The sequence below is a fragment of the Lagenorhynchus albirostris genome, chromosome X (assembly GCF_949774975.1).
Source record: "Lagenorhynchus albirostris chromosome X, mLagAlb1.1, whole genome shotgun sequence".
NCBI classification, from domain to species: Eukaryota; Metazoa; Chordata; class Mammalia; order Artiodactyla; family Delphinidae; genus Lagenorhynchus; species Lagenorhynchus albirostris.
The window spans coordinates 68,180,196-68,206,205 of NC_083116.1; the positions used below are offsets into that span (position 1 = coordinate 68,180,196).

The 26,010-nt window shown below is 38.0% G+C and overlaps 1 protein-coding gene and 2 pseudogenes across 4 annotated transcripts in view; all 3 read left to right on the forward strand.

Moving 5' to 3' along the window:
- The window catches only part of ABCB7 (ATP binding cassette subfamily B member 7), a 145,596-nt gene extending 131,286 nt beyond the window's left edge, over positions 1 to 14,310 (forward strand). For 3 of the 4 annotated variants that reach the window (XM_060136850.1, XM_060136851.1, XM_060136852.1), the window contains 2 exons: positions 7,030 to 7,137; positions 13,887 to 14,310. In XM_060136850.1, coding sequence (XP_059992833.1) covers positions 7,030 to 7,137; positions 13,887 to 14,102 — 324 coding nt within the window. In that variant the 3' untranslated portion in view covers positions 14,103 to 14,310. The remainder of the gene's footprint in view (positions 1 to 7,029; positions 7,138 to 13,886) is intronic. The other variant, XM_060136853.1, reaches the window with a different exon arrangement.
- A 134-nt stretch (positions 14,311 to 14,444) lies between these two features.
- Positions 14,445 to 20,542, forward strand: LOC132512876 (tropomyosin alpha-4 chain-like; annotated as a pseudogene).
- Positions 16,699 to 17,765, forward strand: LOC132512875 (regulator of microtubule dynamics protein 1-like; annotated as a pseudogene).
- Positions 20,543 to 26,010: the final 5,468 nt, after the last annotated feature.

Sequence of the window (26,010 nt, forward strand, 5' to 3'; positions counted from 1 at the left end):
TTTGAGAAGGATAGGTGTTAGCTTTTCTCTAAATGTTTGATAGAATTCGCCTGTGAAGCCATCTGGTCCTGGGCTTTTGTTTGTTGGAAGATTTTTAATCACAGTTTCAATTTCAGTGCTTGTGATTGGTCTGTTCATATTTTCTGTTTCTTCCTGATTCAGTCTTCGCAGGTTGTGAATTTCTAAGAATTTGTCCATTTCATCCAGATTGTCCATTTTATTGGCATAGAGTTGCTTGTAGTAATCTCTCATGATCTTTTTTATTTCTGCAGTGTCAGTTGTTACCTCTCCTTTTTCATTTCTAATTCTGTTGATTTGAGTCTTCTCCCTTTTTTTCTTGATGAGTCTGGCTAGTGGTTTATCTATTTTGTTTATCTTCTCAAAGAACCAGCTTTTAGTTTTATTGATCTTTGCTATTGTTTCCTTCATTTCTTTTTCATTTATTTCTGATCTGATTTTTATGATTTCTTTCCTTCTGCTATCTTTGGGGCTTTTTTGTTCTTCTTTCTCTAATTGCTTGAGGTGCAAGGTTAGGTTGTTTATTCGAGATGTTTCCTGCTTCTTAATGTGGGCTTGTATTGCTATAAACTTCCCCCTTAAAACTGCTTTTGCTGCATCCCATAGGTTTTGGGTCGTTGTGTCTCCATTGTCATTTGTTTCTAGGTATTTTTTTATTTCGTCTTTGATTTCTTCAGTGATCACTTCATTATTAAGTAGTGTATTGTTTAGCCTCCATGTGTTTGTATTTTTTACAGATCTTTTCCTGTAATTGATATCTAGTCTCATGGCGTTGTGGTCAGAAAAGATACTTGATACAATTTCAATTTTCTTAAATTTACCAAGGCTTGATTTGTGACCCAAGATATGATCTATCCTGGAGAATGTTCCATGAGCACTTGAGAGAAATGTGTATTCTGTTGTTTTTGGATGGAGTGTCCTATAAATATCAATTAAGTCCATCTTGTTTAATGTATCATTTAAAGCTTGTGTTTCCATATTTATTTTCATTTTGCATGATCTGTCCATTGGTGAAAGTGGGGTGTTTAAGTCCCCTACTATGAATGTGTTACTGTCGATTTCCCCTTTTATGGCTGTTAGTATTTGCCTAATGTATTGAGGTGCTCCTATGTTGGGTGCATAAATATTTACGATCGTTATGTCTTCTTCTTGGATCGATCCCTTGATCAATATGTAGTGTCCTTCTTTGTCTCTTTTAATAGTCCTTATTTTAAAGTCTATTTTGTCTGATATGAGAATTGCTACTCCAGCTTTCTTTTGGTTTCCATTTGCATGGAATATCTTTTTCCATCCCCTTACTTTCAGTCTGTATGTGTCTCTAGGTCTGAAGTGGGTCTCTTGTAGACAGCATATATAAGGGTCTTGTTTGTGTATCCATTCAGCCAATCCGTGTCTTTTGGTGGGAGCATTTAGTCCATTTACATTTAAGGTAATTATCGATATGTATGTTCCTATTCCCATTTTCTAAATTGTTTTGGGTTCGTTATTGTAGGTCTTTTCCTTCTCTTGTGTTTCTTGCCTAGAGAAGATCCTTTAGCATTTGTTGTAAAGCTGGTTTGGTGGTGCTGAACTCTCTCAGCTTTTGCTTGTCTGTAAAGGTTTTAATTTCTCCATCAAATCTGAATGAGATCCTTGCTGGGTAGAGTAGTCTAGGCTGCAGGTTTTTCTCCTTCATCACTTTCAGTATGTCCTGCCACTCCCTTCTGGCTTGTAGTGTTTCTGCTGAGAGATCAGCTGTTAACCTTATGGGGATTCCCTTGTGTGTTATTTGTTGTTTTTCCCTTGCTGCTTTTAATATGCTTTCTTTGTATTTAATTTTTGACAGTTTGATTAATATGTGTCTTGGCGTATTTCTCCTTGTATTTATTCTGTATGGGACTCTCTGTGCTTCCTGGACTTGATTAACTATTTCCCATAATAGGGAAGTTTTCAACTATAATCTCTTCAAATATTTTCTCAGTCCCTTTCTTTTTCTCTTCTTCTTCTGGAACCCCTATAATTCGAATGTTGGTGCGTTTAATGTTCCCAGAGGTCTCTGAGACTGTCCTCAGTTCTTTTCATTCTTTTTTCTTTATTCTGCTCTGCAGTAGTTATTTCCACTATTTTATCTTCCAGGTCACTTATCCGTTGTTCTGCCTCAGTTATTCTGCTATTGATCCCATCTAGAGTACTTTTAATTTCATTTATTGAGTTGTACATCGTTGCTTGTTTCATCTTTATTTCTTCTAGGTCCTTGTTAACTGTTTCTTGCATTTTGTCCATTCTATCTCCAAGATTTCGGATCAACCTTACTATCATTATTCTGAATTCTCTTTCAGGTAGACTGCCTATTTCCTCTTCATTTGTTAGGTCTGGTGCATTTTTATCTTGCTCCTTTATCTGCTGTGTGTTTTTCTGTCTTCTCATTTTGCTTATCTTACTGTATTTGGGGTCTCCTTTTTGCAGACTGCAGGTTCGTAGTTCCCGCTGTTTTTGATGTCTGTCTCCAGTGTCTAAGGTTGGTTCAGTGGGTTGTGTAGGCTTCCTGGTGGAGGGGACTAGTGCGTGTGTTGTGGTGGATGAGGCTGGATCTTGTCTCTCTAGTGGGCAGGTTCACGTCTGGTGGTGTGTTTTGGGGTGTCTGTGGCCTTATTATGATTTTAGGCAACCTCTCTGCTAATTGGTGGGGTTGTGTTCCTGTTTTGCTAGTTGTTTGGCATAGGTTGTCCAGCACTATGGCTTGCTGGTCGTTGAGTGAAGCTGGGTGCTGGTGTTAAGATGGAGGTCTCTGGGAGATTTTCGCCGTTTGATATTATGTGGAGCTGGGAGGTCTCTTGTTGACCAGTGTCCTGAAGTTGGCTCTCCTACCTCAGAGGCAGAGCCCTGACTCCTGGCTGGAGCACCAAGAGCCTTTTATCCACACGGCTCAGAATAAAAGGGAGAAAAAGTAGAGAGAATTAGTAGAAGTATGAGGAAAGAAAGAAGGAAAGGAGGGAAGGAAGGAAGGAAGGAAGGAGGAAAGAAAGAAAGAAGCAAAGAAGGAAAGAAAGGAGGGAGGGAGGGAGCGAGGAAGGAAGGAAGGAGGGAAAGAAGGAAAAAAGACAGAAAGAAAGAAGATACAGTAAAAATAAAATAAAGTATAATAAAGTTATTGAATTAAAAAATTCTAATTTAGAAAAAAAAAAGGGACGGATAGAACCTTAGGACAAATGTTGGAAGCAAAGCTATACAGACAAAATCTTACACAGAAGCATACACATACACCCTCACTAAAGGAGGTAAAGGGGGAAAAATCATAAGTCTTGCTCTCAGAGACCACCTCCTCAATTTGGGATGATTCGTTGTCTAAAGGAGGGAAGGAAGGAAGGAAAGAAAGAAAGAAAGAATGAAGGTAAAGTATAATAACGTTATTAAAATTAATTATTAAGAAAAAAATTTTTAAAAAAACCATGGACGGATAGAACCCTAGGACAAATGGTGGAAGCAAGACTATGCAGACAAGATCTCACACAGGAGCATACACATACACATTCACAAAAAGAGGAAAAGGGGAAAAAAATCATAGATCTTGCTCCTAAAGTCCACTCCCTTAATTTGGGATGATTGGTTGTCTATTCAGGTATTCCACAGATGCAGGGTATATCAAGTTGATTGTGGAGCTTTAATCCGCTGCTTCTGAGGCTGCTGGGAGAGATTTCCCTTTCTCTTCTTTGTTCTCACAGCTCACCGGGGCTCAGCTTTGGATTTGGCCCTGCCTCTTCGTGTAGGTCGCTGGAGGGTGTCTGTTTTTTGCTCAGACAGGACGGGGTTAAAGGAGCCACTGATTCGGGGGCTCTGGCTCACTCAGGCCGGCGGGGAGGGAGGGTCACGGAGTGCGGGGCGGGCCTGTGGCGGCAAAGGCCAGCGTGACTTTGCACCAGCCTGAGGCCCGCCGTGCGTTCTCCCGGGGAAGTTGTCCCTGGATCCCGGGAACCTGGCAGTGGTGGGCTGCACAGCCTCCGCGGAAGAGGGGTGTGGAGAGTGACCTGTGCTCGCACACAGGCCCCTTGGTGGCGGCAGCAGCAGCCTTAGTGTCTCCCTCCCGTCTTCGGGGTTCACGCTTTTAGCCGCGGCTCGCGCCCGTCTCTGGAGTTCCTTTAAGCAGCGTTCTTAAACCCCTCTCCTCACGCACCAGGAAACAAAGAGGGAAGAAAAAGTCTCTTGCCTCTTCGGCAGGTGCAGACTTTTCCCCGGACTCCCTCCCCGCTAGCCATGGTGCACTAACCCCTTCAGGCTATGTTCAAGCCGCCAACCCCAGTCCTCTCCCTGTGCTCCCTCGGAAACCGAATCCCGAGCCTCAGAGCCTCAGCTCGCAGCCCCGCCCGCCCTGGCGGGTGAGCAGACAAGCCTCTCGGGCTGGTGAGTGCCGGTCGGCACCAATCCTCTGTGCGGGAATCTCCCCGCTTTGCCCTCCGCACCTGTTGCTGTGCTCTCCTCCACGGCTTCGAAGCTCCCCCCTCCGCCTCCCGCAGTCTCCGCCCGCGAAGGGCCTTCCTAGTGTGTGGAAACTTTTCCTCCTTCACAGCTCCCTCCCACTGGTGCAGGTTCCGTCCCTATTCTTTTGTCTCTGTTTTTTCTTTTTTTTCTTTTGCCATACCCAGGTACGTGCGGAGTTTCTTGCCTTTTGGGAGGTCTGAGGTCTTCTGCCAGCCTTCAGTAGGTGTTCTGTAGGAGTTGTTCCATGTGTAGATGTATTTCTGGTGTATCTGTGGGGAGGAAGGTGATCTCCGTGTCTTACTCTTCCGCCATCTTTCCCACAGTACCTATTCTGAATTCTTTTTCTGGTAGATTGCTTATCTCCACTTAATTTAGTTGTTCTTCTGGGGTTTTATCTTTTTCCTTCATCTGGGACACATTCCTCTGCCATCTCATTTTGTCTGATTTTCTGTGATTTCAGTTTACATTCCGTAGGCTGCTGGATTGTAGTTCTTGCTTCTGCTGTCTGTCCTCTAGTGGATGAGGCTGTCTAAAGGGCTTGTGCATGCTTCCTGATGGGAGGGGCTGGTCCCTGCCTACTGGGTGGAGCTGGGTCTTGTTCCTCTGGTAGGCAGGGCTGTGCTCAGCAAGATTTTTAGCAGCTTGTCTGCTGATGAGTGAAGCTGTGTTCCCACCCTGTTGGTTGCATGGCCTGAGGTGTTCCAGCACTGGTGCCTACAGGCTGTAGGGTGCGGCTAATGGCAGCCTCTGGGAGGGCTCACACCAATGAGTACTCCACAGATCTGCTGCTGCCAGTGTCCTTATCCCCACAGTGAACCACTGCCACCCCACACCTCTGCAGGAGACCCTCCATTACTAACACATAGTTTGGGCTCCGTCTCTTATGAGGTCACTGCTTTTTTCCCCTGGTTTCTGGTGCACACACGATCTTGTGTCAGCCCTCGAAGAGTGGAGTTTCTGCTTTTCCCAGCCCTGTGGAATTCCTGTGATCAAACCCTGCTGGCCTTCAAAGCCAGATTCTCTGGGGCTCCTCCTCCTGTTGCTGGACCTCCAGGCTGGGAAGCCTGACGTGGGGCTCAGGACTTTCACTCCTGTAGGAGAACTTCTGTGGTGTAACTGTTTTCCAGCTTGTGGGTCAAGCACCCAGCAGGTATGGAATTTGATTTTATTGTGATTGTGCCCCTCCTACTGTCTTGTTGTTATTTCTTCTTTGCCTTTGGGTGTAGGGTATCTTTTTTGGTAGGTTTCAGTGTTTTTTTTGTCAGTGGTTGTTTACCCGTTGATTGTGATTTTGATGTTTACATAAGAAGGGGTGAGCTCACGTCCTTCTACTCCACCATCATGAGCTAATCTGAGGATTTGTTACTGATATATTTAAAGGAAACCTTAAGCTGCACCAGACTCCATTCATATGCATAGTAGGAATCTGCTTACAAGAACTTTGTACCTAAAAATGTGTTATCCACATTTATCACAATTTCAGAGTCCTAACAACATCATTATTTGAGTCACGTATCTTTATTAGCTCACAGAGCATAACCCATTAATTGCTAGCAGAGAACACTCCCCCTTGAGGGAATGAGTTACCGGAAGATTTGGTAAATTTTAATCAACCTTTTAAAAAGGTCCAGAACATCAGTAGGATGTGAGAGTTTAAGTTCTGGAGGGTAGGAAAGAGGAGTCCTCCCCAGACATCACAATTTTTCTTAGAATTGACCCTGTGCTTGATTTTCAGTCTACCATAGTAAAATATAAGGTCTTCTTTTCCTGGGTAGCCATCTATTCATGATAATTTTATTTCTTTAATAAATACAGTGATTAGAGGTACCTTTAGGAAGCCATTGGGAATATCACCATCCCCCACACTGCTATTTCCATCTAGCTTCCTGTACTTAGACCCAGGTTTCTAAGTATAGGTGAATATGTATACAGCTGCCTTACATTTTACACGCAGTAGACAAAAATGTATTTTCCAGAATGCCTTAAGAAGTCAGACTGCTTTTGAAAAAGAAGTTTTCTCAAGTTAAACATGCATCATTGTCCTTGTCACCCTTTCCATCCTCTGTGTTTGAACTGAGGAAAAGCAACTGCTCCTGTACCCTTTGAGTTTCCTATCTTTCTTGATTTTTTTTGTACTTCTCCACATCCTATCACTTGAGTCCCTCCTCATTTTGTTTTTGCTCTCATTGTCCAGATAAACATATCTGGCTATTATGCTCCTGATATCAGTGGATTCATCATTGTTATTGTTTGTTTTTATGTATAGAAAATATCTACCTTCTCCCAAACTTTATAATTTAAAGAAATATTGCCTATCTTAAAGCTAATTTTTTCCATAATAATATGTTCATATTCACCTTCCCTCTTTGATTTTATTCTCTTCTTAGTAATTATTAGATTAGGTAAAATATTGGTAGTGGTATAAAGTTTATATAATACCAAATTAACGAGCATTTTATATATTCTTTTCAGAGATACATGAGTATTTTAATATACATTTGCCTAATAGATAGATCTTTTTTTCCCCTCCTACTGTTCTTGTTGTCAAACTTGCAGACTATTCTTGGTGCCATGAGGGATGCGGTCAAACACAGAACTTCTGTTTTCATTGCACACAGATTGTCAACAGTTGTTGATGCAGATGAGATCATTGTCTTGGACCAGGTAAGAGGTTGAACTTTAAAGTTTAGTGTTTGAAGAACATTAGAAATTGTTACAAACACAAGCAACTTAAATATTGTTTCTAAAGAAAGTTATAGAATTTTGTGTTATTTGAGTAAGACTGAATCCTGATAGGATTCCATTTTTACCTCCTTTTGATAAGAAATAATGCATACCACTTCCAAAAATGAATAAACTGTATTAACTCACTCTATTAAAGTTTTAAAAGCAAAGTTAGATGAGGAAGGCATTAAATCCTAATATGGTAGAGGCAGTTTTAAAGGGTATGTATTTAAAATAATTTTTCTTTATTCATTTTTGCTCTGTACAGAATCTTTGCTCATTGTCTTCACTGTATTTTATATTTTCATTTTTCTAATACCTGCACATACCCTTGATGTCTAAAAGAAAATTACCATAAAATAAAGTCATTTTCATGCATGGCCATTTTTATTTTATCTTTTTCCTCATGAGGAAAGTAAGAAAAAGGACAGCCTGCTTTATTTCTCTGAGGGAATTACTATAAGAGTATACTGTCTAAATGTTCTGAACAAATCAGAGTGCCACTATTGCGATTGGTAGATTTGAAAATTGTAATAGTTTTTCTTTTCTCCTCTCTGTAGGGATATCTTATTCCCACCCCCCTTTGTACTTGATTATTTCTAACAGTGTTTTCTATGCTTATTTCTCCATTCTAATACATAAGCCTTCAATTTTTTATCATTTTGAAAGCCTGAGTACTGGGAGTTAAGAGAGAAGAAGCATTCTCTTGTACTGTCTATATTGAGAGAGAATTTTTCATGCCACTAAAATTTCTTATGGGATATTCAGTTCTGTGATATATATATTATTTCTTTTATGTGTTACCTGTGCACTTTCTATCCTAGGTCTTTTTGTTCATTTGTTCAAAAATGCTAACATTCACTAAAATATAAACTGATTTTCTTCAGTATGCTTGTTCCAGCATGTCTTAAATGGGAAATTTTGTAAATATACTTTATTATCTCATTGATGTTCAGGTATCTGAAATAAAATCTGCTCTTTTGTGCTTTTTACTAAACTTTCCAATTGTATGCAGTCATGTACATAGAGCCTTTTCTTGTAAATATAAAATGTTAAAAGTACTTTAACAAGCATGTGCTTACCTACCTCATGCCAGGAGGTTCACAGTATCTATACAGTTATATCATAACATTGCCACTTGGGGTTTGGATTATAATTGGAACTAACTATTGATCATACCATTTGTATCTAAAATCTCTTTATGTTGAATTTGATGGTTCTATAATTGCTTGATTATGAAGATCAGAGATTTTCATTTTCTAGTGAAACTAATGTGACCTCATGTGTTCCGTCAACAGTCTCTGGTAGTATTAATATTAAGTCTGCATAACAGAGTTCCCAAGGCCCTTCCTGTTGCAGCCTGGTGATTACCCGTTCCCAGCCTTGGCAAGAGACTGGAGGTTTACTTGTCAGGAAATTGAGTCAGAGAGGCTCTGGACACAAGAAAATTACCAAGAACATTAACAAAGATGGGCGAGATTAACTGGAAATCAAAACATACCGAAGAATAAGACCACAGACCCTCCTGTGCCACTGGCTCCAAGAACCTTGCCAACCAATTATTTATTTCTACTGTCACCACTTCTTCCCTCACCAGCAGATAATTAGAGGATTCTTCTCTAGAGAAACAAAAGTAGCCCCATAAAAAACATGTTCATATTTGGGGACCCCCACAAAATGACCAGATACCCATATGATCATCCTACAGTGAAACCCAACAGCTGAGAAGTCCACTCCCAGGCACATAGAGCTTCCAGTAAGCTTTTTTTAATACTGTATTTTTAAGTGTCAGTGGATAATAAAGGAAGGCCTCCAAAGCAAGCAGAAAAAAATTCAGTAGAAAATATAGACAATGCAGAGAGCATAAGAAAACTTAAAAATATAATTAATATCATCAGAGGTCATGGAAAATATAGCATTTTAAAATAAGGACAAATGCTGTTAAGAAAAAAAGTAAAGAAGACTTAATATTGCATGAGTTCCAGGATACAGTGTTAAGTGACAGTAAGAAAGCTGCAAAAGAGTATATAGTATGCTACCTTTTGCAAGGAGGATGTGGGGGAAACATATGTATATTTACTTGTTTCTGCAAAAAGAAACCCTGGGAGGATAAACTAGAAACTAAAGACATTGTTTACCTGCAGGATGGAGACAAAAAGGGGTAGAGACAAAGGGGAGGGAGTAAGACTTTGCTGATTATACTTTTTTGTATTATTTTTAACTTTTGAACCATGCTAATGTTTTTATATATTTAAAAATCAACAAGGATGGGGCAGAAACAGGAATTGAATACAAACAGAAAGAAGTAAAACTAGGTACATAATGAATTAATAACATAACTGTGTAGAAGAAAAATAGCATGCAGAATTAACCCAAATAACTTTTGAACACATTACTCTGATTATTTAGCCTTAGTGGAATATATTATAAGGATAAAAATAACTCAGACTTGAAAAAAAATAACTCAGACTTGAACTTAGTAAGTTTGTTTTTGGTAGTAGCATGAGAGTAGCTGTTTTGAAACTATTTTGTGTATACTGTAAGACTGAGCATGTGAGTAAATATATTGATGTTGAGAAATAGAGGTCTTACTTGGGAGAAGAAATATACAGATATGGAATGGGAAAAGAAGAAGAGCCTTGTGATGTTATATTGGAACAGAATTGTCAATATCAGTTCATGATGAAAAAAAATGTTCCTAACTCTGTTCAGTGAAAAGGCCTAGAAGCAATGAAATTCCAGTAGTAATGAGTGTAACTAGCACCTAGTTCTTGGACACTAAATACTGTTCCTCACTAAAAGGAACCAAGACTCCTTGGAGAAATGACTGATTCCATATTTGGAGCAGGGAAATTAATGAAGGCATATCACAAGGGCACAGGAACCATTTTGAATGGGTTCCCACTGGCCAAGTGTGGGATGATTTGAATGTCAAAAATAAATAAATAATGATACTAATGAATTACAACACATTGAATAAAAAACTAATCTATAATTCCATAATTGTACTTAGAGAAAGCTCTTTTTTAAAAATGAAATCTTGCCATTTAGAGCAATGTTAATGGACCTGGAGGGTATTATGCTAAGTGAAATAAGTCAGAGAAAAACAAATACTGTACGATTTTACTTATATGTGAAATCTACAAAACAGCAAATGAACAAACAAAACAGAAACAGACTCATAGATACAGAGAACATACTGGTGGTTGCCAGAGGCAGCAGGGCAGACAGATGAAATAGGTGAAGGGTACTAAGAAGTACAAACTAAGTCATGGGGATGTAATGTACACATAGGGAATATAGTGAATAATATTTTCATAACTTTGTATGGTGACAGATGGTAACTGGACTTAACTGAGGTAATCATTTCATAATATATAAGAATACTGAATCACTGTTGTACACCTGAAACTAATGTAATGTTGTACACCTGAAACTATCGTAATGTTGTATGTTAATTATAACTCGGAGAAAAAAATGCTAACACATACAAGGAATGATAAGTTTATAGAATCATATTTTGCAACCACCATTGTAATAATGATTCACATAAGGATATCATTGTTTGCTAAAACCATATGGTGAAAAACTATTGGGGAATAGAATATTCACACAGTTTGAAAGCATAACCCATTGATTAATTATTGATTACAAAGAGAAAAAGTACCTTTAAAATAGAGAAATCTGATAGACACTACCTTAACCAGTTATCAAACTGAAATCATTAATTGTGGAGCAAAATGACATCATGTACCTCCTAATATGATACACTGAGGACATATCACCTATATTGTATTGCAACAAAAATGTTTAGCCTGGATCTAAGAATCAGGAACAACTAGACAAATACAACGTGAAGGGCATTCTTTAAAAAACAAGCCTGGGGCTTCCCTGGTGGCGCAGTGGTTGAGAGTCTGCCTGCCGATGCAGGGGACACGGGTTCATGACCCGGTCCGGGAAGATCCCACATGCTGCGGAGCGGCTAGGCCCGTGAGCCATGGCCGCTGAGCCTGCGCATCTGGAGCCTGTGCTCCGCAACGGGAGAGGCCACAACAGGGAGAGGCCCGCGTACTGCCAAAAAAAAAAAAAAAAAAGCCTGGACATTTTAGAAATGTCATTGTCACACTCACACAGAGTAGGAAACTTATAAATTCAATGTGTTGATCCTGATTGGATCCTGGATGGAAAATATATATATAAAGGATATTATTGGGATAATCGGTAAAATATGAACTATATATTAGATAAATTTCTTGGGTGTGATATTGTTGTATTTTAGTCATGTAGGAGAATGTCCTTGTTTTCAGGAGATACATGCTAATGAAATATTTAGGGGAGAAATGTAATGATGTCCAATACTCATTCTTAAATGATTTAGCAAAAAGTAGTGTAAATTTAGAGCTAAGATGAAGTGAGAGGAAGCAAATGTGGAAAAATCAACAGTTGCTAACCTAGGAGAAGCATATATAGGTATTCATTTTTACCATTCTTGCAACATTTCAAATTTAAAATGGGGATAGTAAATAAATAAATGAACAACTAGAGAACGAGAGATTTTGAAAATGAAAAGTCATTTCTGAAATAAAGTCAAGAAAATCTCTAAAGAGTAGAGCAAAAAAAGAGAAAATAGAGGAAAGATAAGAAAACAAGAGAATTAGTCTAAGAGGTCCAACATTTGACTAATGGTTGTTCTAGAAAGAGGGAATAGGAAAAAGGGAAGGAAATAAGTAAAGAATAATACCCCCAAAATGTTCAGAACTGCAGAGCATGAGTTTCCAGATTGAAAGGGCCTACCAAGAACCCACCACAATAAATGGAGGAAAGAAAAATAAAAGTCAAATTATCATAAAATTTCAGAATTGAGCATAAAGAAAAGAACTTAAAAGCTGTGAGAGAAATATCTCTGGGCAGGGTGGGGACTGAATAATAGATTACCTAATATAGTTGATTATGAGAAAAATACTGTTCAGACAGGCTTAAAGTTTAGAGAGAATTACCAATAGTGACATAGAAAACTAAGCAAATGAATAAACAAGGCAGTTACTATGTCCAGGAAGAATAAAATATTATGAGAAAATATATATAAAATCCTAGTACTTCACTTGGCTCAACAGATAATACATAGTCATAATAAAGTACATGCTGTGTATTAAATAACATTTATGATATAACCAATGTTATTAGGAGAGTGAAGAGTGAGGCATTGAGAGTGAAGAGTGAGAGTGAAGAGTGAGGCATTAGGAGAGTGAAGAGTGAGGCATAGTTAAAAGTGCTGAATCTCATTAATATGTATATGTGTGTAAATGCCAGAAGAAATAGGTACAGATTTGGAGATGAGATATTCAAGGGTGGAGAAGGAGGAGACAAAAGACTGTACTTTCTGTTATAAACTTGTAATTATTAGCTGACTTTTTAAGCTGTGTACATTTATGCTTTAATACAAATAAAAATAATTTAAAACATAATATACATTTTTATAGCAGGATAAATTTTTTGTGATTTATTTCATTGGTTTTCTGCAAAAATAATTCCATTATTTCTAATACTTTTTGATGCAGTTTTCATTGAGGATTTTTTTTAATTGAAGTGTAGTTAATGTACAATATTGTGTCAGTGACTCAGCTTTTTTTTTCAGATTATATTCAATTATAGGTTATTACAGAAGGTTGAATACAGTTCCCTGTGCTATACAGTAAATCCTTTTTGTTTATCCATTTTATATATAGTAGTTTGTATCTATTAATCCCATACTCCTAATTTGTTCTTCCCTCCTCCCCATTCCCTTTGGTAACCATAAATGTGTTTTTTATGTCTGTGCAGTGAGATTTTTATTTTTTTTACAGTGGTAAATAAAAAAATATAAAATACATAACCATGGGGACTTCTGTGCCAGTGAAGTGGTCCACAGATACCAAAGTTGAGGACTACATTCAGGATCCAGAGTTCATATAGCTGAGCGAAATAGTTCCTAGACTGTCCAGCCAGCAATCAAGGAGAAGCCTTAAATTTAACCACTCAGAAGTGGGCATACACAAATTTCAGTTATTTTGCTTAAGGGTATATTTGTAAAGGTACTCTCACCAGGAGTACCAGTAAAAGTGAAAAAATTTCTTTTGTCTCCCAACATGTTTAGCAGTAGCTGTCCGGAGATAAATTAATTGTAGATAAGAGTTAGAAATCAATATCAATTCTATGCAATGTTAAGTTTAATAGCCAGTGTTAAGAAAAATAGTTACTGGAAGAAATAAACTTTTCATGGAGAAATATTTTTTATTTTAAAGTACACATAGGATTTTGGGATATTTTTTTAAAATCCTTTAAATCTCTATAAAAGTGCTTTTGTGTAAATTTGATTTACTGATTACAGAAAATACCACCTTTAGAAAATCTTCACCTTCCTTTTCTGCTCTTCAAAATGAGAAATGAAACATTCAAATTTTATTTCCTTTAAGTGAAATGGTATATGGTGTATGGAATTTCATAGCTTTTTGTTCACTGGACTGATAGCTCAACAGTAAAGAAGGCATTCCTACCTCAGTTTTTCCTATTTGTACTATAATGAAGAATTGGGAAAGGTATTTTAATGAATGCAAATCTTTCAAAATTCTTGCTTAGAAAGTATTATGTATTTTCAATTATTATGCTAGTTATATGACTTTCTCTACGTTTCTCTTGTTTTTGCTTATTAGGGTAAGGTGGCTGAACGTGGTACCCACCATGGTTTGCTTGCTAACCCAGGCAGTATCTATTCAGAAATGTGGCATACACAGAGCAGCCATGTGCAGAACCATGGTAATCCCAAATGGGATGCAAAGAAAGAAAATGTGTCCAAAGAGGAAGAAAGGATGAAACTACAAGAAGAAATTGTCAACAGTGTGAAAGGCTGTGGAAACTGTTCCTGCTAAGTCACATGAAACCTTTTCTTTTCTTTTCTTTTCTTTTTTCTTTTTTCTTCTCTTTTCTTTTCTTTTTTTTCCCTCCCTCCCTCCCTCCCTCCCTTCCTTCCTTTCTCTCCTCTTTCTTCCTTCCTCCCTTCTTCCTTTCTTTTTTTTCCTTGACTACACATTTGCACTAAAGCAGAATTGTTTTATTAAAAAAAATCATACATTCCCATTTTCTATAATCCTTCTTTTAGATAAGATTTATTTGGAAAGGGAATTGAGTTTTACATCTTTCACAATCTATTTAATGTGATATTTATATTTATCCCCAAATTATTTTCTTGTTACTGCCTTAGTTGTGGTCAAAGCATAATTTTTGTTACTATTTGACTTTACCCCATTTCCATTGTTGAGGCCTGATAGCCATTTGCTATCCATAACCAGATGAATCAGATTGGTTTCCAAATGTTTTGTAGTTTTTCAGACCTCCTTTATGCTGACAATTTAGATGGAAAGTGTCTGTTTCTTAAAATTTTTTTAAAAATAAAGAAGAGAGTGTAGGTTCATTGTTTCTCCTCCGCTGCCCCCATTGAAATACTTCAATGATAGTTAACTATACTTACATTTTAAAAATTATTTGCCACTATATACCTTTAAGAGGAAAAACCTTGACTCTCATGTTGGTATGTAGAATGTTCTTCATCATTAACCAGCATTGTAACTGTCATCTAGTGGTGGGAATTTTATTTTTCCACCAAATGAGGTGTTGCTTTTGTTTTGGACCAAAATTTATACATTTCTTTTTAAAGACTCATAAACCCTGATGTAATTTGAGAGTTACCATACTGGGAGTGATCTAAAAAGCTTAGGAAGTTAATTGCCTTTTCTATTTCCATCTTAAATGCACTGCTTTTGCTATCTGAAGTTATACAAAGAAACAACCAAATGGGATGTATGCACGCATGCATGTGTGTACATGTGTATAAAGCAACATCTACTTAAAAATTATTAATGACTTTTAGGCAAATAGGAGAGGATTTCACATATATTTAGATGATCAGGACTCTAATCTGTGTTGACACTTCAGAATTACTTTATTACTAGGTCTTCCCTTCCTTTTTCAGTAGTTTAATGAGTTCCTTTAAGCTTGAAATAACAAGGAGGAGCCCAAACAAGATAATCAAGAAATAATTAATAAAATGTTGGTATATATTCACTTAGAAAGCTCCTCTCCCTTTCCAACTTGAATTTGCTTTAATTTGTTGATAGTAATCGTTCAGCTTGAAAAACTTGTGTATCATGAACAGCCACATAACTATATAATGAGGCTTTATTTCTCAGAAAAGTTCTTAAAGTATTTATTTGTCTATGGTTTTATTGTCTTTTAAGTGATAATTTGGTATGGGTGAGATTAATTTTTTTTCTGATTTGTATTGTCACTAGTAGGTAGATATCTAAACTTATCTAAACTTATTGGGTCTGCTGTTATATAAAGGTGATTTGATAAGTATCTTGAAGCCAGTATTTTATGGTTAGTCTTTGAAAGCACAGTAAGTGGTGCAGGATCTTGCTTTTGGAATTGGAGTTAACGCTGAGATGCGTAATCAGCTTCAAAATGAGGGGTTTTGGACATTCTTACTCTGAAGCCATAGACGTGATTGCTTTTCTGAGGAACAACAACAACAAAAAGTCCTTTGAATAACCCAGCTGCATTACTAGAAATGTGGTTAGATAGAAATTTTGCTTCTGTTAATTCCTTCTATACATTTCCAATGTTGCTGATGGAAAATATTTAGCTTAGTTGCATAATCAAACAGGTAAGATTGAAGTAATCATTAGTAATATTCATTTTGAATGAATAGTGGTATTCAAAGTAAGTGATTTTGTGATATGGGAAACGTATAGTCAAAGGATAGGACCTGGTGTAGGCAAAGGGTTGAGGGCTGGGGCGCAGCTTCTGCAGCTCTCGCTGGAGCCGAGACGAGCGCCCACCACTGCCCACTGCCCGCTGCATGCGCCTCCACGCCATGGCTGGCCTCAACTCCCTGGAGGCAGTGAAACACAAGAACCAGGCCCTGCAGCAGCAGGTGGACGAGGCGGAGCACCGCGCACAGGGCCTACAGTGTGGGAGCTGGATGGCGAGCGTGAGTGGTGAGAGAAAGCTGAAGGTGATGTGGCAGCTCTCAGTTGACACATCCAGCTCATTGAAGAGGAGTTGGGCAGGGCTCAGGAACGACTGGCCACAGCCCTGCGCAAACTGGAGGAGGCAGAAAAGGCTGCAAATGAGAGCAAAAGAGGAATGAAGGTGATAGAAAACTGGGCAACGAAGATGAGGAGAAGATGGAGGTTCAGGAGATGCAGCTCAAAGAGACCAAGGACATTGCTGAGGGGGCTGACCACAAATACGAGGAGATAACTCGTAAGTTGGTCATCCTGGAGGGTGAGCTGGAGAGGGTGGAGGAGCGTGCCAAGGTGTCTGAACTAAAATGTGGTGATCTGAAGCTGTGGAGAGGAAGAAGAGCAGGGCCGGAAGCTGGCAGACACTGCTCTCTGTGGAAAGACTGGGGCGCCTTTTACTCCGCCCCGCTTCTTAGCAGCCAAAGGGGTGAGGGGTCAGGCCTGCGAGCTGCAGATCATGGCACTAGCCTTGCGACTCTGGCGCCTCCTTCCTTTGGGACATAGCACTGCCCTGGGACCTCAGCTTCCGACGGGTGCTGCTGGAAGCTGCGAGCAGTGCGTTCTTTGGTGACTCCATGGCGCTGAGGTGATGGGAAACCCAGGAGCTTTCAAAAGAAGTCTTTTATTCTCTGCCTTGTCTTATTTGGGTTTTGAAGCTTATCAAGTCATTTCCCAGGCTGCTGTGGTTCATGCTACAGCCAAAGTCTTCAGAGTTGAAGAAATCCTTGAACAAGCAGACTATATGAAAGTGGAGAAACAGAAAAACTTTACCAGTTGCTATCCCAGTACAAGGAAAGTGAAGATGCAGAGTTACTCTGGTGTTTGGCATGGGCATCACGTGTTATAGCTCAACTCAGTGGAACCTCAGAAAAGGAGAAAAAGCTCTTGGTCTATGAAGCCCTAGAGTATGCAAAAAGGGCACTAGAAAAAAATGAATCAAGTTTTGCAGCTCATAAGTGGTATGCAATCTGTATTAGCAATGTTGGAGATTATGAAGGAATCAAGGCTAAAATTGCAAATGCCTACATGATCAAGGAGCATTTTGAGAAAGCAGTTGAACTCAACCCTAAAGATGCTACCTCAATTCACCTTATGGGTATTTGGTGTTACACATTTGCTGAAATGCTTTGGTATCAAAGAAGAATTGCTAAAATGCTGTTTGAAACTCCTCCTAGTTCCACCTATGAGGAGGCCTTAGGCTACTTTCACAGGGCAGAGCAAGTGGATCCAAACTTCTACAGCAAAAACTTGCTGCTTCTAGGAAAGACATATTTGAAGCTACACAACAAACAGCTTGCTGCTTTCTGGCTAACAAACGCCAAGGACTATCCAGCGCACACAGAGGAGGATAAACAGATACAGACAGAAGCTGCTCAGTTGCTTACAGGTTTCAGTGACAAGAACTGAGAATTTTTCAATGAAATATCTAAGAAGCAGTGCCTTTTCATCAAATTATAAAGATAATAAATACATTAACCATTTAAATAAATAAATAAAATGTGGTAACCTGGAAGAAGAACTCAATGTCACTAACAACTTGAAGTTGCCAGAGGCTGCATCTGAAAAGGAGTATGAACATGAAGAAGAAATTAAACTTCTATCTGACAAACTGAAAGAGGCTGAGACCCGTGCCGAATTTGCAGAGAGAACAGTTGCAAAACTGGAAAAGACGATTGATGAGCTGGAAGAAAAACTTGCCCAGGCCAAAGAAGAGAACGTGGGCTTACATCAGACACTGGATCAGACACTAAATGAACTAAACTGTATAGAACCAAAACAGAAGAGTTTTGTTCCAACAAAAACTCCAGAGCTCCGTGTCTTTCTCTTCTCTTGTAAGAAGTTTCTTTTGTTATTGTCTCTTTGCTTTGCTGGAAATGTCAAGCAAATTATGAATACATGACCAAATATTTTGTATCAGAGAAGCTTTGAGCACCAGTTAAATCTGTTCCTTCCTTTTTTCAAATAGCATCAGGTTTTTCAGCTCTATTTTTATCCTTAAATTGCATTTATTCCTGAGGTAGGCAGGGTATTTCATATTTAGCATACTCTCAAGACTGAGGGCATTTGGCTCCTGGGAGAATAGACAACCCCACACTTTTAAAACACAGATTCTGATGTCTACTCATGGGTCAGTTTAAAAGGTTGAAGAATATCCACCGTTGGTCACATTATAGGAGGCCAGGAACCATCACATTAAAATGGGTGGGGATTTTCCATCCAGAGCAAAAAAGGGGGGTGGGGTTACTATGGGAAGTCATAAACCACACAGAGGTTAACCTAGTCATCCTGGCTCTTTTCCACACTCCACCATGCAGAACAAACATCCTCTGAGCAGTCAGCATGAGAATGCTTGGAAAAGAGTCATAATAATTACCCAAATGTTTTCTAGATAGATCCTTGATATGCTCTTCTCTATGCTTCTTTCACTCTAAAGTTGTTCTCTGAGGAGCTGATGTCTTATTCCAAGATGTCTTATTCCAATAATGACCCATGCTTATCTGCTCTGATATGAGGCCATCCACTCAGCAGGAATGAATGTTGTAGAATTCAGTCCTATTCAGAGAAGCCATATCAAAAAGACTGCTAGCCATCAATAGTTGAGTAAGACTTTCTGTAAACAAATATTGGACAGAATAGCCCTCTCTGACAGCAAAGTAAGGATGAAAAAGTAATTGGCCTAACTTCATCTCCTCTATCCTCCAGGGACTGGCAAATTGGAGATTTACTTATCTGGAATTTTAATTCCTTCTTCAGGACCAAGTTAATAAAAGACCAGGAAACTCCTGATTAAACTGGATATGGAGTATTTTGTAGACAGGGCTGCACAGTTTGACTTTGTTAGATTTCTGCTTTCTCAGTTAACATCTCAGAGCTGGAATATTCCACATTCCCCAGCAGTGTGGGGGCCAACTCAAGTTTACAATTCTGACTAAAAATCACCCTGCTTCTAGTTTATCCAAATCCTCTGCCCCTCATTCCTATTTATTAAGCATCACACTACCCAGGAGATACACTAGCAAATTGTGTAATTGAATAAAACCCACACTTTTCATTTAGATTCTTGCAACTGTATCATATGTAATAGTATCACTTTTCTACATTTTGGTCAAATAAATTTTTACATAAACTAAAAAAAAAAGATAGGAATGTTTTTAGGGTGGAGAAATTTCCCCACTAAGAAATTTGAAGCTGTTTTCATATGATTGGAGGTGGTCTCTGGTGGTCTCTACACCATTGGGTCATTGTGGTCATTAACCAGTATTTTCAACTAATAAAAAATTACCTGAAAAACTCAGTTATTGTAGGGGCCACAACTAAGTCATATATTTTTCTCTTAACTCCATCTTTGAAAGGTGGTTCTATACAGTGACATAATAGACAAAAGCTTCCTAAAATGATTCATTCAGAGGAAATGCCAAGAAAAGGGACATTTATTATAATGTACTAATTTTACATTATAGTATTACATACACAAAAGTACAAATTTCTAAATCAGTGTTGCAACATAATGTTTTCTTAATGTCTTGGGATAGATAAGCTACAATTTTGGAATATGGCCTCTGAAAATGGAGCAAGGGATAGGGTTTTGTTTCTTAATATCCCTTTATTTTTAAGATTGAAAATTTTACTTTCTTCCTAAGGGAATCCCAGTTTACAAAAATTAAATTGAAACCAAGGTAATTTGGGATCGTGAAAACTGGGCCACATGCCTTCCTGCAGGTTTTTAACATAGAAATATCTTGGTGAGCAGATGGGCTCATTTGGAAATTTTTGAACAGCTCAAGTCTGAGGGTCACTTGTGAGAATCAGAAAGAGGCCTTAACATTTGGATAAACTCAAAATACGCATTTACTTCTCCTGTGTAAGGATTTGCACCTTTTCTATACCTTTAGTTAAATATTTTGCCTTTTCCCTTAGACGCTGACAAAGCTCAGTTTGTGAAGATGGCTAGTTTAAAAATATGTTTTGCTTTTAAAGGCAAGATATTTAAAGATTATATGTTTCCTTATTTCTAGATCACTTTGTGCACACTGCCATCTTGCTCCTATCCTTCCTTATTGCTGGATGTCTCAGGGAGTAGCAACTTTTGCCAATGTATATTCATAATTCTCTTACCTTGTAGGTTTATCATAGGATATTCTGTTGTGGATTAGTAGTTGAAAGCATTTAAATATGTTTGCAGTGGCAGCTTTCTTAAATTATAGAAAGGTCCCTTCTCTCCCTGCATTGAGTATATAGATTTTGAATGTAAATTGTATAATAAATGACAATATAAAGTCAAATAAGCTGGTTAAAACTGATTAGTTAAGACAAAATGACTCTGAGGGAGGTTCTTTACCAGATTTATTGTTACAACAATCTGTGCAGATAATCAGTACTAAATAAATAATATGACTTTGTGACTAGAAATGGGTTTCCCATTGAAGCAACTCTTCTGCAATGCATAGGGAGAATTAGTATTTTGCCATTCACACACTCCAAATAAGTACAGATAATTTAATAGACACTCTGGGAGTATGGCCTTACAGCCTTATGCAAAAGGTGAAAGTTTGAAATTGTCTCAGAGGAAGTAATTGTTTGCACTGCTCATAATATGGGTAAAATGGTAGCAAATTGTAGTGCTTTCACTTAGCATTAAGATGTCATAGTTTTAATGACCGATCAGTGAAAGGCAACTTTTTGTTGCCCCCAGTTTCTCAGTTCTGATGATTAGGATGGAAACCTTTAAGGTGGAAAAATGTCTTGACTGCAAACCACACATTAAACTAGTATCTTGATTAGCTAGGTAGAGTTGGAAATGAAGTACATGCTCTAATTAGAAATAGGTTGGAACATTTTGGGTTAAAAAAAAAGGCAGTGGATTGTTTACATACTTCCTGTTCTCACACAGCTACAGTAGAATATTTTTCACTGGTGACTTCCTGTTCCATTTCTGTTTCATAAAGTCATTGGATTTTAGAGTTGGAAGGAATGTAGAGGTCCTCTAATACAATTTCTTCAATTCTACAAATGAGGAAACTGTACTTCAGGAGAAGTCACTGAGCTTACTGTTAGCCAAGTTGGGATGAAAATTTTGGGTCCTGACACCCAATCCATTTCTCTTTTTGCTGAACGACATTTCCACTCAGAAGTTATGTTCAAAAATATATTGACACATCAAAAAAATCTACAAACAATAAATACTGGAGAGAGTGTGGAGAAAAGGGAACCCTCTTGCACTGTTGGTGGGAATGTAAATTGATACAGCCACTATGGAGAACAGTATGGAGGTTCCTTCAAAAACTGACAGTAGAACTACCATATGACCCAGCAATCCCACTACTGGGCATATACCTGGAGAAAACCATACCTCAAAAAGAGTCATGTACCACAATGTTCATTGCAGCTCTATTTACAATAGCCAGGACATGGAAGCAACGTAAGTGTCCGTCGACAGATGAATGGATAAAGAAGATGTGGCACATATACACAATGGAATATTACTCGGCCATGGAAAGAACCGAAATTGAGTTATTTGTAGTGAGGTGGATGGACCTAGAGTCTGTCATACAGAGCGAAGTAAGTCAGAAAGAGAAAAACATACTGTATGCTAACACATATATACGGAATCTTAAAAAAAAATAGTTGTGAAGAACCTAGGGGCAGGACACGGATGTAGAAAATGGACTTGAGGACACAGGGAGGGGGAAGGGCAAGCTGGGACGAAGTGAGAGAGTGGCATGGACTTACATATACTACCAAATGTAAAATAGATAGCTAGTGGGAAGCAGCTGCATAGCACAGAGATCAACTCTGCTTTGTGACCACCTAGAGGGGTGGGATAGGGAGGGTAGGAGGGAGATGCAAGAGTGAGGAGATATGGGGATATACGTATATATATAGCTGATTCACTTTGTTATACAGCAGAAGCTAACACACCACTATAAAGCAATTATATTCCAATAAAGATGTTAAACATATATATAGAGAGAGAGACAGGTGAGACATCCAGAATGGTAAAGTAAGGGGTTCAGTAGACCCTCTAACAAAACAACAACTTAACTGGTAAAAGTTATTTTTAAAAAAAACAATCATTTCAAGTATCTAGAAATTGTTCAAATGGCATAAAGCAAATGGAGAAACATTCATTTGAGAGATTCTCTGTAAGGACAGCAGGAGTCTGTGGCATTTGAGGAATTACCCACATACTCTCCACCTCACCATGTCTTTGTTACAGAAGCTCTACGCTTAGTGCTCTATTCTCTTCAGGTGTGGTGAAGATGTTAGGGAAAAGTAGGGCTCCCTCTCTCCCCAACTCCTCTGGGGCTACAGTTTCACCCTGGCAAGGTAGCTGCCTACATTTCCCATCTCCCCAACACTGTGTTGTAAAAACCATTCCAAGTAGGCACAACCAAGAGTACTGGAGATCCCTTCCACCAGCCAGCCCCACTCTTAGGGTGGAAGCACTACTCCATGCACAAGCTGAGTATACTGGGGCCCTGATTTTTTCCACCTCAGCTAACTCAAAGGTTAGAGGTTTCACTCAGAGAAAAACCAAGAGTACCAGGGACTGCTACCATGCCCTGGTGCCCACTCAGAGTGGTGGTTTCACTCTGGGCCCCCCTGCCTCTAGCTCTGGTTCAGTGATGCAGAGGTTTTTTCCAAAGGGAGAGGCACTCAGGACATAAAGTTCCACAGGTCTGCCTCAGAACACTGACTTCATTGAAACAGAGCATGGAGAACTCCATCCCTAAAGGAATTGTTAAAAACAATGGAGATCTTGGTGGAGAGCAATTTGGAGATGTTGCAAGCAAAGCAGCAGAGGAGCCAGAAGTTTAATAGAAACCAGAGGGAGCCCAGAGGAGTCCTCCTGCGAGTACAGTCAACTCGGGATTGAGAAGACTGTGCATGTGCTGGGCTGCACCCACTCAGGACAATCAGAGAAGAACGTGGGACAGACTCAAAAGCATTTCCCAATACATGCAGACCCATCAACACATGGCAAAAGCTTGATTGGCACAAGGAACTTGACCAAATACTGACTGAACAAAATGTTGCTCTGACCCTAGGAACACAGGCTTAAAAATAAAATCACATTCATTCCTGGCAATCTGGAAGACTGTATGTCCAAGGCTGTGCCCTCTCAGAACAGAGAAGGTACCTCCAAGCTATACTAGTCCCTGGCTGAACATGGGTCAAAAGTAAACTGTCTGAACTATGATAGCATCCTCCAAGCACACGCATATCCAGTGGTAAAGGGTAAAAAAATCTTACTGACCAGTAATTGCTTTATGCCAAGCCAGGGGCAACCCTTAGGTAGCTAAACTAAAAGATAGAGAAAGGTGATATCAGACTGCATACTGCAGGGGAAATAAACAACCAAGCAAGTAAGAATCCCCCAGAGGAAGAGGATCATTATCCAGAGATGATATAAGATACTACATAAAATGTCCAGTTTATAACATTTATAAAACATGCAAAGAAACAAAGTTACCCAGATGCACAGGGATTGGGGGGAGCAGGCAATAAACATTGCCTTAGAAAGGCCCCAGATGATGGATGTAGCAGAAAAAGATTTGTCAATAAAGAAATAGAATTAAAAAAATAAAAAGAACCAAATGGAAATTCTGAAGTTGAGAAATACAATAAATGAGAAATTTACTAGAGGAGCTCAGTAGTATAGTTGAGCTGACTGAAGAATCAGTGAACTTGAAGATAAATCAATAGAGATTATGCAATCTGAAGACCAAAGAGAAAAAGTAATGAAGAAAAATAACTTCAAAGAAATGTGGAACACCATGAAGCATACCAATGGGAATATGCATAATGGGAGTACCAGAGGAGAGGAAAGGAGCAGAAAAGCAATATTAAAGATATGGATGGAAATGTCTAAATTTGATGGAAAACATTAATCTACACATCAAAGAAGTAGGATTAATGCAGAGATCCCACACTCAGACACATGATAGTCTAATGTTGAAAGCTAAAGATGAGAAAACTCATAAGAGCAGCAAGAAAAAAATGACATCACATACAAGGAAACTCCAACATGATTAACAGGTTAAGTTTCATTAGAAACAGTGAAAGCCAGAAGACAGAAGGATTACATGTTCAAATTGCTGAAAGTAAAAAATTATCAACCAAGAATATTATATTCAAAACTATCATTCAAAAATAAAGGTGGAATAAAGATGCTACCAGATAAATAAAAAGAAAGTCCATTGCTAGTAGACCTATATTACAAGAAACAAAGGGAAGTATTCAGGCAAAAAGCAAGTGACACCAGGCAGTAATTCAAATCCACATGAAAAAACAAAGCACCAATAAAGACACTCATATAGGTACTTACAAAAGAGAGTATAGGTGATGTTTTTCCTTTCTTAAGAGACTTAAAAACTTCTTTTGACTTAGAAAGCAACCACATGAAATAATATGTGTATCGTTCTTCTGTTGGGGGTGGAAACAAAGCTGTCTTGGAGTAAGGAAATGATAGCAGATGATACCGAGAATCTACAAGAACAAATGAAGAGAGCCAGAAATGATATATAATATGGTCAATATGACAAACTATGAATATATACCTGCACTCCTCTTAGCTGTCTTAAAAGATATAAGATCATACAAAGTAATAATTATAGCTATATATTTAGTTTGTAACATATATAGATGCACTATATATAATAATAGTACAAAAAGGTTGGTATGGAAAGGAGCTATATAGAAGTAAAGTTTCTATATTTCACTGGAATTAATCAGTGTAAATGAAGTAAATTCTGGTAAGTTAGAATGTATATTGTAAGCCCTAGAACTACCACCAGGAAAATAACTCTTAAAAATACACTTAAAATATTAAAGGGATCAAAATATTACACTGAAACATATCCACTTAATACAAAAGAAGATAACTGAGGAACAGAAAAAAAGACATGAGGCATATAGAAGAAAGTTAAAATGGAAGACGTGTACCCAGCCATATCAATAACAACATTAAATATGAATTAATTAAATCAAAAGGCAGAGATTGCAGATTGAATTTAAAAAATCAAGATCCAACTTGATTCAACAGATATGCTGTCTATGGGAAAAGCACTCCATAGTCAAAGATACAAATAAGTTGAAAGTAAAAGGATAGAACAAAATATATATATATATATATATATATATATATATATATATATATATATATATATACCATGCAAGCACCAACCATAAAATTGTTGGAGTAACTATACTAATATCAGATGAAATTCACCTTAAAACAAATAAATGTTACTAAAGATAAAAAGGGACATTTCACAATGATTAAAGATTCAATCTGTCAGGAAGGTATAACAATTTAAAACATACATGCACCTAAGAACCTATCAAAATAGATGAAACAAAAACTTGACAGAATTAAAGGGATAGATAATTCAACAATGATAGTGTGAGATTTCAAGGCCCCACTTAATAATGGATAGAACAATTAGGCAGAAGATCAACAAGGGAATAGAACAGAAATACACAATTTGCTCAAGTGTACTGTAACATTCTTCATAGACCATATGCTGGGCCATAAAACAAGCTTCAATAAGTTTTAAAAGATTGAAATCATACAAAGAATGTTGTCTGACCACAATATATTAGAAATCAGTAATAAAGGAGAAAAACTTGGGGACTTCAGGAGGAAATTATACACTTTAAATATGGGTCAAAACTTACAAGGGAAATTAGAAAATACTTTGAGATGAATGAAAATGGAAGCACAACAAAAACATACGGGATGAAGGTAAAA